The 14,583-nt window shown below is 37.7% G+C and overlaps 2 protein-coding genes across 11 annotated transcripts in view; one reads left to right on the forward strand and one right to left on the reverse strand.

Annotated features, from left to right (window-relative positions):
* Positions 1-14,583, reverse strand: part of FRYL (FRY like transcription coactivator) — a 172,787-nt gene that overhangs the window by 137,996 nt on the left and 20,208 nt on the right. For 6 of the 8 annotated variants that reach the window (XM_064449399.1, XM_064449395.1, XM_064449394.1 and 3 more), the window contains exon 3: positions 3,848-4,223. The exons of the other annotated variants lie outside the window; for them this stretch is intronic. In XM_064449399.1, the coding sequence (XP_064305469.1) occupies positions 3,848-4,028 (181 nt within the window). In that variant the 5' untranslated portion in view covers positions 4,029-4,223. The remainder of the gene's footprint in view (positions 1-3,847; positions 4,224-14,583) is intronic. 8 annotated transcript variants of the gene reach the window in all.
* Positions 1-14,583, forward strand: part of DCUN1D4 (defective in cullin neddylation 1 domain containing 4) — a 204,734-nt gene that overhangs the window by 38,697 nt on the left and 151,454 nt on the right. The gene's annotated exons all lie outside the window — the stretch shown is intronic.

The following is a 14,583-nucleotide window of genomic DNA, read 5'->3' on the forward strand; positions in this document are numbered from 1 at the left end:
TGCCCAACAGGAGACGGGGATGGGCTGTGCAGCTGGGAGCGAGATTGCCCTTTTCACTGGCAGCAAACTGTTAGATCAGCCTGATCCGCTTGTAAAAAACACACTCAAAAATCTCAACAAAATCCCCTTCCCCTACCTTCTGCTGCAAATATTCCAGAGGCCCTTAGGAAATGGTTCTTATTACTTCTTATAGAAAACATACATGGAACAATTTCCTGGTGCATTACTCAAGCAAAACAATGCTATCTACCGTGATAAGAAAACAGGAGAGAGGGTTAGAGATTTTGATGTAAATAGCATTCTGGATCCCCAACAGTATTATGAAGCAGTGTCTGTACGTAAGCGAGAAGCAAACAGAGGCTGGGGGGCAGGGGAGGAAGCCATGGTACTTAGGTGCCCCACTAACACCTTTGGGCTTCTCTAACTGAAACTTGGCACTCAGGTGCAGAAACTGACTTTTACTCCCAATAGGTGCTGGGCTTCCTAGTCATCCTCTGCTGTACAGGCTGATCAGAGATGTCACACGGAGCTGATTATGCCCTGCAAAGTGGCTGGTATTACAGGGATGCAGTGCTCATAGGTAGTTTATGGCTATCCAGCCCCTGCTGTTAGCCCCCTGAGGCAATTACAACTCTATCACTCATTTCTTTACCACCAAAGAACACACTTCTGTTGGCTTATTTCTGCCCCCCTAGCAGAGGCATTTGAAAGGAAGCGGGTTTAATGTTTGCAAAAGAAAATGTTTTCCATACACAGAAATAACGTGGACACTGCAAGCAATAAGAATACTCTTATCACTTAAAATTTAAATCTCTTGCGCAGTTATTGCAGATTTGACTTACAGTTGACCATTAAGACTGTTCCACAGCATTAGATACCCTGCCTTACAACACAACCGAAGCACAGACCTGCAACAGAAGGGCACGTTTCACACACCACAGGCACTGTGGTGCCTTCTGCCAGTTTGCACAGAGCAGTCATGATGTTTCCCTTCTTTAATGCTACAAAGAGCAAAAGGGAGAATATGAAATAGTTTACAGTTGTGTCTGTATGTGTATGCATTTGTATGTGGGTTTTGGTACATGAAAATACTTTCTCTGGATCTTCCAACTCACCTTTGTTTGATTTGGATCATAGGTTTTTTAAAAGAGAAATTTTTGTAACTGAGTACATCAACTCTTAAATGCAACAACAAATTTAAAAACTGCTTACTAACATCTACTAAGTATTGTGATGCATATGGTTGTATGCAAATACTTCAGCAAATGAGGGGTTTTTTTGTACTAGAGTTCTAATAATCTTAGAAATCTAAAAAGACAGTTACGAAAGATTTCTAAAATATAGTTGAAATCATTCTGACAGAAGCAACGTATTTTAACAGACGTGTCACAGCGTATGTATTTCTAAGGTCTTGTTTTCAGCTATAAAACCAAGTGTATACCAATTGAATCAATATTTGGAAAGGTGATACTAATAAATGTTTTAATCCTAAAGAAAAAAAGAATCTCATCACTTAAATTCCAAGTATTTAGGTCAGATATATGCAAACCCAAGTAAGTGGTATTATCAAAATAATACTTTTGTGCTTTGGATGACAGCAATAGTTTTTTTGTTTGGCTGGTTTGTTTAAAGACCTTCTAAAATACTTTTATACTTTAAAATGGTTGGCAGACTCTGTATTTCACCTAAATTAATAAAAAAATATTGCCTAAACAGCAGCAGTATGGAATAGAAAAGAAAAAGAAAAACCCACCCACTTTTAAATTCAAACATATCTACAGGACAAACAAACTTAGCTTTAAAACCCTATCAAGTTCCCAAACAGCTTCATTATATTAAATTCAGTGGTGCATTAACACCGCATCTGCTGACATTAAGCAAGTAAACATACTTTTTTTTCTTTTTTTTTAATCATTCTATTGTTTTATTACCTGTTTTGTCGACACCTGCCTCCTACAGCATACCCAACTGGTAAACACAGTAGTTGTCTGCTCTATTCCAGCAGAGCAGTTCATTCCATTACCAATGATACAAAAATAGAAATAAGCAGATAATTTAAAGAGGATTCAGCTACTATCTGCTATTGTAAAAGCACGATCCCAAAACAGACTATAAGTCTGCATTTCGCAAATGCTGACATCACACTATTAAGTGATATTAGTCAGGCACTGCTGATTTCCACAAAATCACTCCTAATAATCACCATTTAGTAAATATTTAATGAGCAAGAAAAGATAATTCATCTTCAACGGCAGGACCAGTGCATTTTATGTTTATTATCCTTGTTTGATTGAACTATCGACAAAACATTGAAGAAGGTTAGCTGAAGGCATCCGTTTTGATTACAAACTTCAGCCTATAGCATTTTCTTTTAACCTGGCACAACACCAATTCTGTTTGTTCTGAAATGATAACATTTGAAATAAAATATTATTTAAAAGTGAGAGCTATAAAGAAACCATAACACAGCATAAAAGCAGAGTTGATGAGATGTGCCTATGGAGATACTTAAGCTGTGCACATCACAATGATATCCAGCTATAAACTTCAGGGCTCTATGGCATTCAAAGTTAAATGAGGACATGAACCTGGCTAAAAAAGCATCACCCATGACACCATGAGCTTCTGATCAGAGTTTTCAAGCGTGGAGGCAATAACGGTCTTAACAGACCTTATTCTGTAAGAAATCTTCAGTAGTACACACCATTACAGCATGAACTTGTTCTAATTTGTTAACACACAGGAACAATTGTTCAGTAAAACAGACTGTCCCTGTTTTCCCCAGCTGCCAACATTACTCAACCTGACACATTTAAAAAAAAAAAAAAGTTGTTTATATTACAATGAGAAAGGCTAAGAAAAGTCTTTCCAAGGAAACCTGTTTCTACCACCACCACCACAAACAAAGTTCCACAGTTAAGACTGTAAGTTTACCACCCAGTCTGATGGCAGTCACCATCTCCTATCTGTGCAGTTAGACACGTAAGGGAAAAAATTTCAAGGCCACACTAATTCCTGAAAATAGCCACCACACAGCAAAGGCTAAAAACCGCGCATCTGATAGGCATCAGGATCCAAGACCATAAAGACTCAAGACATTACTATTTTTGCTGAAGTCAAAAAGAAAAAAAAAAGTAAAACTCAATTTTCCATTGCCCACCCAGCTGAACTATCCGAAAAAGGAACATTAACTCATTCTACTTTTTATTAGCACAATATACTAACATTAGACACTAACAGTAAAAGAAAAAGGAAAAAAATCTTCATACAAGCAAGCTTATCCATGTTCGTAAGTTAAAAATTCTTTATACAATGTCCATATATTTACTTGACTAATTTAATTTACATATTATGTTTATTTTAAAAATCTGCAATCTTCAAAACACTAAAAGAGGAAAACATAAGCATTTTTCATATTAAAAAACTCTTAAAAGGAAAGCCTTTGAAAGCTCAGGGGATTTGAAAAACAGGGAGAGAAAAGGACACAAAAAACTTGAACCCTGCACTGCAGTCAGAGGTCTGTCTAGGCAACTCTTAGTACCCAAGCATAGCTACATTACAACTTAAAAACTTAAATAGAGATACTTAGCCCAAAAAGGGAAAAGAAAATCACACAGGCATGCAGAGACAAGGAGCACATTGGAAATCCTGTAAAATTGCTTTCCAATAGGTCACTAACATGACAATGTCCATGACAAAATAATTCTAAAATTAAATATACCATTATCACAGCAACTCTGATAAAAAGTCATTTTATAATCAAATTTATCAATTTAGCAAAATAATAATGATCTGAAGGAAAAGCTTAGTAATAATTTTTTACCACGTCGATGGCATGGATACATACTGCTGTAATCAGGCTGTATAACATGTGTCTCCTCATCTTCATCTATTGTCTGTCCTAATGAAAACAGTCTGACACGTCTCATCTTCAGGAGCCTTGGGGAGCTTTCGCGGGCAGTACTCCCAACATCCGGAACTACATCGCCAGAAGCAACAGTGGGAACAATTTTTTTCAGGAATTCCATTTTTACATGCCCTCTGTGTTCTCAGCATTTACTAAATTCAGCAGTTTAGCTACATGTTATGGAGTGTGGCTCCCACATCAACTTCCTTGAGCACCGAGGTAGACTTCTAGTGATGTCACATTGAACCTGGGTGGTACCAGCACGTCAGCTGCCAGCTGCTCCAATGCAGATTTTAAAGACGTCTAACTGTACGGACTGATAAGAAAACCAAACAACAAGAAGTCCATATATTAACCAAAGCACGCTAAACTCTGCATTCGTAGAGGACACCGTATTTAGCACTGCAACAAATTTAAGCCGTAATAAAATGTACGGTATATTTTCAAGTTTCTGACAGAGTTCAATAGCTCTTAATTTTCACAAAGTGCACAGAGAGTGTTCATCTGCATTTGAAAGATAACACTTATCATTCAGAAAGTCTATGCACCAGCTTTATAAACAAAATGTCTAACAGCACCACATTTAAAACCATTTGCATTCTCATGTGGTTTTAACTACTAGCTACGAAGACACTAACATTTATTAAATATTAAGTTCTGTTTTGCAGAGACTCTGATGCTATATTTACCACTTAAATACTCAAACCACCTTCTAGAAAACACCACGTACAGAAATAACCTGTCTTGTTTTGCCCAAACTTCTACTTTATCCCAAAGGCTACTTCTCCATACATGTCTGGTTTAGCTGAGCTTGTTGTTTTCATCTGGGGGGAAGTTTAAATGTTGTTCTATATTTAACTTAAAGAAGCCATTGTGGAAGATGCCTTGCATTTGGAGCAGAAAGCTCGGGAGGGGCGGAAGATACATTAGCATAAAAGACTGTTCCTTAAGGCTTCCTACATTTAGGAATACCTATCACTGTATGATTGAAAGTATTCTTTTACTTACTAGACTTGGAGTGGAAATCCACAGACATGCTACTAGCTAATATTCCCACCTCATTTGCCACCAAAAATTTTACACATCACTCAGAGAAAAGCCACTAATTCTCACTCAGAATGCCTGAGTGGCAGCATACATGCTGCTGTTATTTTTATGAAGGCAGCTCAGTGTCCAAGATATTTCTGAATGCATTCAACACAGTTATCAAACCTAAGTGTGAAGTACAACACACTATTATACATTCCTTAAAGAAGGTACTTAAACCAAAATTCACTACTGTGTCTAGCTCTTCTTAAAAGAAAAAAAAATTATAATCTGTGAAAGGTAAACTGTTTCAGGTATCTGAGTTCCAGTAGTTCAATGCTCACCTGGATTAAGCTGTCAGTCCTTTACTGACCAACCCTCTGTTACACTTCTTAAGTGCTGAATCTAGTTAAGAATGCCACAACTTGAAAAATTTGGTCCAAATTCATTAAAAGTTGCCACCTATTTTCAAGTTCTATGTAGACTGAAAATATGTTGTATCTTTTGTATTCAAATCTGCATTAAAATCCCCAAATATTCAAGTCTGTATTTCACTTGTAAATAAATACAAAATTCTGGCCTTAAAGACACTTTGTTATAATATTTCCTGCAGTGAAATATTTGTGACATCAAGCAAAAAAAAGTTATTTAACTTACAGTATTTTTTCTACTGATACAAAAATGTTATACAGAATATATTTTTCAGAACAGCATTTAATGTTTTTTCAGAACAAATAATAAGATACCACAAAGATAATTTGCAATTATCAGAGATCATAAGCCATTAAAAACCTCAAGCAATCATTTATTCATAATAGCATTTATTTTTCTGTAGCATTTCTTTTTTTTTTGCCCTTGAAAGCTTGCCACAAACCTACTTCATTTTCTAGCTTTTGGGAACAAAAGAGAAATTCAGACACTTCTGTGAGACTGAGAATGCTTCCAGCCATCCACCTGCCACAGTGCAGTTTGCAAAGTAGGGGGTAATCAGATATTTTAAGTTGTACCCAACTTAAACGCCCTCTGAAAGGTTCAAACTAGATACTAAAGTGCTCTTAACCGTGCTATGTAGGTTTTATTATGCATGTGGACACAGGGTGGAGACAACAGATGAAGTGCAAGTACCTAGTGCATCACTTCAGTTAAATGCATACAGTGTGACTTGCTATAAAACATGCAGCTTACAAGAATTAGCCATGAATAAAGAAAATTAAGGGTTGAAACTATGCTTTTTTTAAACAAGAAAACACAACAGCCTTTCAAGTAGCAGGGTTTACAAACAAGGAATAAAAACCACCCACCATACACATGATCATATTTCAAGATTAAACTTGATTAAATAATAAAGCTTATATAACACAGATGTATCCCAAAGCTTTTTGGTTGATTTTTCCTTCAGGATGGCTTTTGTTTGATTTGACTCTTTTTCAGGAGGTTTTTTCATGAAGTCTTCTACAGAAGATAGTTGGGGATATATATGCTTATGTATTTTTAATATATTTTTATTTATAGATGTATATGTATTTGGATGGATGGTTGTTAACTCCAAGACATTCTATGAAAGCAGCACTTCGTAAGTGATGAGGCTAAGATAGAAAGCTTACATTTCTGCCTGTGTCATTTCACACACACTCCTCTCACACTTGCTCTTACCATCTTTCTTAAACAATACAATGTACAACTGTGGGTTTTACAGAGTCAGAGCAAGCTTTACAGATAATCTGTCAGGAAAATGTATGAGAAGTCTTACAGTTGTTAAAATAAAATTCATCTTTAAACAAAAGAAACCAAAACAGGCTACAAAAAACCACACCCTTATTTGATAAATTTTAACACTTTCTTATTCTGGAGCCTTTAAATAAAAAAAAGAATGGGAGACTCAAGCTTATGCAGAATTATTGCTCGTATTACAGTAAGTCCTTTGATGTCTTTCCATGTGTATTCCAGTTCTGTTACACTTAAAGGATGACTCCATTTTTCTACTGAAGTGGCTGCTGAGATCATTCAGGCTTCCCCTGTCGCAATCCCACAGCTAGTGATATGAACAGCAAGAAGATAATGTCCAAGCTCCACATCCCTCACTAAGAGGAATCCACATCAGCAGGCCTTCACATCAGAAGGTAATGTGAACAGATCATGAAACATGCAGAAATACTACACAGAGACCCAGTGAGTGATCAGAGGGTTACAGCACTTCTCAGAGCACTGTCCATTCCGATTAGACCTCTCAGGACACAAACAGCAAAGCTGTCTGGCACGAGTGCATGGGAAGAGCAGCTACACAGGAATTCTGCTGAAGCAGGTGAACCTGCAGATGCAGGAACATCCTACCAATGAGAAATGCTGAAAAAACAGAACAAGATCAGTGACAGAAAGATCCATGTGAGGAAAAACTACTTGCAAGTCCCTTGAGTTCACATGTTACTGCTAATTCTAAAAATTAGACAATAGTAAGAGGCAACTATGAAACAGACAACGTACTGAGAAGTATGGTTTTAGAAGAGAGCCTAGGTGCCCTATAGCCTACCACAAACATGCATTATTTGATTGGTCTCTTCAGGAACAAGCATGCATTACAAACTTTCAGTTTTGTAACACAGAATGTCTTTAAACAACCATCTCACCTTCCTAGAGCAAATCTGCCCTAGTCCTACCCACTGTTGCAAAGAGGACATAAGACTTCCCTTATACCTAACATGTAAGCTGGCAAGACAGGTTCTAGAGTTTTTGGAGGCTGGAAGGAAGAGCGGCGCCCTTTGGCCTCAATAGGGTTACTGTGCCGATAAGGGAATGAAAAGGTTCTGAAATGAGACCCCGCGCCCCCCACCTCCTTCTCCTCCACAGGCTTCTGTGCTGCTGCACCATGAGCCACGCCAAGCCAAGGTGGTAACGCCAGCCTCCAAAGTGGACTGATTTTAACCTGGATTTGTTTGTCATTGCCGCACAGCCTGCCCTGCCCCACAGAGATGGGAAACTGCGCGCGGCTTCACAGGCTCCTCCAACACTGGCAGAAGTCAACAGTTCAGGGCAGCTTTGTTGGCCTAATGGTAACATGTTTTCCAATACTCTTAGCTGTAATTGTGCTGACAAAATGGTCAAGTGGAACAACCACACGGGTAGAGAAGGCAGCTGAAGCTGTTCCTGTGCCAGCAAGGTGGAAGCATGCACTGCAAACCTTCTGTCACTGAAATATAATCTCTCCGTTGGTAGCACTGCTACGGTGTGGCACACAGAACCCTTCCTTTCTCCCAGCTTCTCAGCAACATGACCACATTAGTGGGGCAAAAGAACGCACAAAACCAAAAGCAAAACTACCCCTCCTGCTGGGACACGGTACTGGAGGGTCTGCCAAACCAATTTTGACAGCAAAGACCCAGCAGAATAGAAACGGTGCGAGTACTGCCTTTTGAAAAAGTGAGTGGTCCAGGTTATGCAAATTGGTAGTTACCTCAGAGTTACCTCTCTTCAAGAAATGTTAATACTCCCTGAGCTCAAGGGTTTTAACTATGCATCCTGGAGCCCATATTGGACATACCACTGTGCATCAGGTAAACATCATTACTATTTTCTCCAACTTGTTAATTTAAACCTGACATCACTGTTTTAAGTGGGAGTGAATCTGCTAAGGAAACAGAGCAACTACAGTAGCACCCAAGTATTTAGCAGGGGGGAGTACAGGAAGTTTTTCCTTCTTGAATCTCAGAACAGAAGCCCAATTTGTAAGAAATTGTCTTATCCCAATGAAAACAATCCGTGCTTCCCCCCAAAAAAGTGAATATCAGAGATACATAACTGAAAGCAGTAGAGTTAGAAGTTGAACCTGCAGTCTAGCCTGTAAGTATAAATTAACACACCTGCATTAAACTCCTGAGAGGTACCAGGTACTGGACCACTACATTATACTTGTTAGCTAATGTCACACAAAAGACTGTGGGGGTAGGGAAGACAAACCCCACTTCTTCCTCTGTATATGCTGCACCTTTTTTTAAATGACAAGCCTTTTTGCTTTAGAACTAAAACTTAACATTCACATGCCTTTTTTTCCTTTAAATACAGAAACAGAACAGAAAACATAACCTCAAAAAAATGTATGCACAGGGAGAAAACAGCTTATTTGTCATATTGTGGAGTCATCTCACCTTTTGGCAGTTTGGATTAACCACTTGAAAGAACATGACATATTTAAAGGAATTAACTTTGCATGTCAGAAAGTTTCAAAACATTAAAAGATATTTAAGGTAAGAGGCTATCCTTCATATAATTTAAAATTATACTTTACCTATTAATTCCCAAGCTACTTAGCATTAACAGTGTCCTTGGTCCAGATCAATTAATGTAATTTCACAGCAAAATAGCCTAAGCACCAGTATAAGCAGGGACAAATAAACTATATCAGTGTAAACTTGTTGTAGCTATTATTTTACATTAAAAATACGTTAAACCTAAGCCATTTATTCTTTCTGTAGTTTGGCTTTATTGCTGGTTTTTTAATGAAAATATGCAAATAGTTTCAGTTGTCCCCATGCTTTTCTGAACAAAAGTCTCACTTGCTGTTTCCTGAGAAATGAAAGTAACAAAGTAACTGTCAACTTTATCAAAAGCTTCAATTTCCTTTCAGTCACTTAAACTGTATTTGCTCAGTATGGGGGGGTTGGGTTTTTCAGCAAGTTGTGGGGCTTTTTCTTTGGAAGGTTGGGGATTTCTGGAGTGTTTGGGTTTGGTTTGGGGTTGTTGTTTTTTTTTTTTGAGAGCTTGACTTTAATTATTTAGGAGTGCATTAGGAGTGAAATACAAGTAGAAATAAAATACTGGCAAAATATATCAAACCAGAAGCTGAACATAAAACAACCATTAGGTTCAAGTGACTGAATGCAATATTATCCCGTTTAATAAAAAAGCCCCGAAATTTTTACTGTTTATGTATTAGGTAATAACTGTTCTTATCTTGAAGTCGCATGCAAGAATACAATGCTTTCCTGAACTCATTAGGAGTTCCTGAGAAGATCAAGGTATTGTCTTATTCTGCAGCTTCTACAATCCTCAGTCAGGATAAGGATCTGGGCTTCCTGTAGCTAACCTCTTGCTTGTTCCAAGTACTGACGTGACACACAAGATCTTCCAAACCTATGAACTTCTTCCACCAGTAGATTTTCTTCAAATAAGAATTTGTATTTCAAAGCAAATCCCAGATTTGCAATCCGTACTCTGAATGATACTCATTCCCATGCAAGCAGGAACACCAAGCGACAACATCATTACACAATCCCAGAACCACTGAAAGGGCCACATCTTTTCCCTTATAAAAGGATCAGAGTGAATGACGACAAGCATGATGTTGATATTTCTATGCAAAGGACATTAAAAAACCCAACACTTAAAGGTTCTGTGGAACAGCTACCATTAAGTCAGACCAACAATGGCAACACCGCTATGAAACTGTATCTCTAAGGAACTCAGAGCTGAAAAACCTTTACCGAAAGCTTTTTAAGTGCTTAACAGAAACACAAGGAACAGAGATGCCAACTGCTAATGTAGGTTTGTCTGTAGAAAAGCCAGAACATAAACAATAAGTGATAACCAGAGACCAAGCACACACATACATCTCCAGAATTACTTAAGAACGAAAGTGGTTAAACATACGTTTCTTAAATATTTTGACTATTTGGTTGATGACTATTTTCACAGCCATTGTCACTGTTTCTGTCAGAATTTTCTGTAGTGCTACATGAAAGTACACATCTGTAGAAGAACTTCCTCATGTTTGAATGGCTAACTTTTAAAATCATGCCCAAAGCATAGAAGTTAAACAGCCAGGGAAAAAACCCATAGTGTATTGTTCAAAATAACCTCCATTCCAATCCCAAAAGTACAAACAGCACCAGTTTATCTTACTTCCCTTACCAAGCCTGACCTAATCTTAGTTCAGTATTTAAAACTTTATACAAGGAATATATGTTTAAAGTGTTACTGACCTGGGGAAACCATCATTATTGATTTTTCATAGTGACTCTTCTCCATAGTTTCTATTATTTAATAAAAAGCAGGCTTACTGAGTTCACAGCACACAGGACAGGTGCAGTTTCCAATACCAATGAAAATCCTCTGGACATCTACATTAAATATTGGGTCTGTCTTGGTTTACATAGCATTCATCCACTCTAATCTATTTTAGTTCTTACCCTGCAAAACAGACAGAGTTTTTGCAACATGGTCACAGGAAGTTTACCTACACCGCAAAACAGAAAGTAGAAATTAATATTCAACCTAGTAAAAAAACCCTGAGTGGGTAAATTCACAAGTCCATTCGTGTGGACTGACACACTCAAGTCTCTGCTAGTTTAGGCGTACATCCCCTGTGCTCCATTATACAGACCATGCTACTGAAACTCTAAAACACTATATATAACGTTGTAGCGAAATGTATTTGTACAACAAGATTTGTTAGCTGAGGAGCAATGTATTTTTAAATCCCATATAACATATAGTCCTCCTGTATAAAATTTCATAGTGTGATCTCTCCCTTGTAAGAAAACCACAGTGCCAAAGAAGGACGTACAACTACAGATCAAGAGTCATTGGTTAGTATTAAAATTAGTCATAGAAGAAATAAGAACTTGGCTTTCTTAAGTTACATCTTTGTTCAGCAAAAAGGGTAGCTAAATCAAGTTGCTGAACACAAATTATTTCTCACACAGAGATGCCATATGTGGGTCTTCAGAAGGTTACTCTCAGCTAGAGGATATAGGTAGTTAAACCTACAGTATTTTTGTAATAGAATATCAACAGAAAAAAGTTAGATATCACGTATACTTGCCCACAGATACATTGGGACAATAACTTTAAAACTTCTCCCATCTCTTCTATCTCAAAGACAGAAATAATAATCTCTAAAGCATTAGAAGATTCATCTAGTGGAAATATATACGCTTACATTTTAAAATAGTAGTAGTTTTCCTCTTAAAATCCTAAATGAAAGACTTGCCTCAATGTAAAGCAACAGCACTCCAATTCTTCCACAAAATATAGATGTCTTTGCCCCTTCTTTTTACTTAATAACTTGAATACAATTCCACTTGATAACCTGGACATAACCAGAAAGAATAAATGCTGCTGCCAGAACTATTTGTTTTAGATAGAGAATGGTCCAAATCTATCAGCTCTTACAATAAATGTTATTGTACTAGGTACTCTGGGCTGGAGTCTTCATTCTATGGCTTACAGAAAGATTGGCACCTGTATTAAAGGAAAACAAATTGACTCCTGCTCAGATCAAGATGCCTTCCTTACTGTAATGTAATGGGAAGTGTAATGTTTATATTAAATTCAAGGCAGTGGAAAAGTAAGATACTTAAGGAACTTACTTATCAGACAGGATATGATCTGAGTATGATTTACCGTAGTAATAAATCAGACAAAGACCAGCTATAAATTTAGAGCAAATCTTTTATGTAAATTTTGTAAACCCTGAAAGAGAATAAAGGTTTTTCCATATGCAAAGAGCCTGTTTATTGATATTCTTTCTATTGAACAAGTTTATTTTTAATTAACATTCAATTGTCTCCTGCCTTAAAATGGGGGGAATAAACCAACTACCATGAAAATCAGTAACCACCAGACCATCAGATGCAGCCGAGGATGCTCCCGATGCAGCTCCAAGTGGGCCTATGGGAACTCCAGTATTGCACCTTTAGTACATAAGCTTTTGTAAAATGTCATTACGTTTAATGGAAAGCAGAGCTGTATTTCAATGCTATAGATGTCCTATATAGCAGAACTAAAGTATTTTAAGTTACTATATTCATTTCTAAAATGAAAAAAGAAAAAAAAGGCAGGCAATTTGTACTTTTATACTTTCTAGAAAGGAAACAATAAGTGTAATTTAGGTTTGCTTGACAAGGTTTTGGTTTCAGGGCTTTGAGCACAGGAGAGGAAATACTAGCTTTCTGCGTAAGATGTTGGATGAAAGCTCATTTGCTCTTCCTATTTGAAAAGTTACAATATACTTGAGATGAAACAGAAGTCTAAGTTAGGTACTAAATTAAGGTCCAAAAATGTTTGTTTTGGAGAAAAAAGGAAAATAAGATTAAAACGCAGCAATTTTGGAACATTAGCAAAAAAGGAAACCATTGCTAAATGCACTTCTAGAATAAATAATTCTAGTACATCAAAGCCAATAAGTAAACAACTGTGGGAAAATGGAGAAACCTATGCTGGTTTCAGCTGGGACAGAGTTCCCCCCGCCCCCAGTACCTGGTATAGTGCTGTGCTTTGGATTCAGTATGAGAATAATGTTGATAATACACTGATGTTTTAGTTGTTACTGAGCAGTGCTTGTACTAAGTGAAGGAATTTTCAGCTTCTCATACTGCCCCACCAGTGAACGGGCTGGAGGTGCACCATAAGCTGGGAGGGGACACAGCTGGGACAGCTGACCCCAACTGGCCAAAGGGATATTCCATACCATATGACATCATACTCAGCATATAAAGCTGGGGGTAGTTGGCCGAGGGGGTGTGTGGACCACTGCTTGGGAACTGGGCATCAGTTAGTAGGTGGTGAACAACTGCATTGTGCATCGCTTATTTTGTATATTTTATTATTATTTTCCCTTCCTTTTCTGTCCTATTAAACTGTCTTTATCTCAACCCAAAAATTTAAACTAATTGGGGTTTTTTGGGGTGTGTGTTTTGTTTTGTGTTTTTTTTTTTTTTACAGACCCCCCCCATCTCACTGTGGGGGGTGGGAAAGAATGAGCAAACAGCTGCATGGTGTTCAGCTGCCCGCTGGGTTAAACCACAACAGCCCTTTTTGGCACCAAAAATGGGGCATGAAGGGTTTGAGATGGTGACAGATTTGACCAGGGCATGTTAAAGCCAATTTGTGATAAGCATTCATTATGTTAGTTTAATAGCAGTTGGTCACAATGTTGATTCATTTGCTCTCAGAGGAGTTGTGCTTGTTCTCAAAGTTGTGTTATGTGACACCTTCTTGCTATACACACTCCCTATGGTGCAGCTTATCACCTCTGGGAGCCACATTAAAGTTACGGCTTTGCTGTACTGTGTAACTCAGCCTTATGGTATGATAAAGTTACTGGTCGTGAGCACTGCCATCATCCCCATACTTTGGGAGCCATCTCTTGGAAACTATTAATAATTACACTTTTTACCTCTTTTTGTGGAGAACCAGTCTACATGGGGAGGCTGGGGGGGATACACTAAACAAATTGTTGAGCCACCCATGAGAAAGCTTCCATTTTTATCCTATATGGAACATTTATGTACTTATGCACACCCATGAAGTTTTGCTTGCTAAATGTAGTTGTATTATCACAGTAAAGCTTATGAAATTGCAGAGAGGTAAACAAGACCACCATATATTGAAAAAAAAAACCAAAAAAACCCACAACAAACAATTCATGGCACACTAATTGTGCCTCTTCAGAGGCTGGGTGAATAGACCTTCCTTAAAAGACAGCAATCAAGGCAAAAGTACTGCCCCTTCACATAGGCTCCACTGCTCAGACATTCTGACAGTAACCTGGGCACAACAAAAAAAGCTCAAAGAGCTCCTTAATATATTAGTTTTTCCCAAGTACCACCAATTAAGATGGATCTATAGAAGAGACATTCTGAATGATAACTTGAAAA

This window comes from Phalacrocorax carbo, chromosome 4 (genome assembly GCF_963921805.1).
Source record: "Phalacrocorax carbo chromosome 4, bPhaCar2.1, whole genome shotgun sequence".
NCBI classification, from domain to species: domain Eukaryota; kingdom Metazoa; phylum Chordata; class Aves; order Suliformes; family Phalacrocoracidae; genus Phalacrocorax; species Phalacrocorax carbo.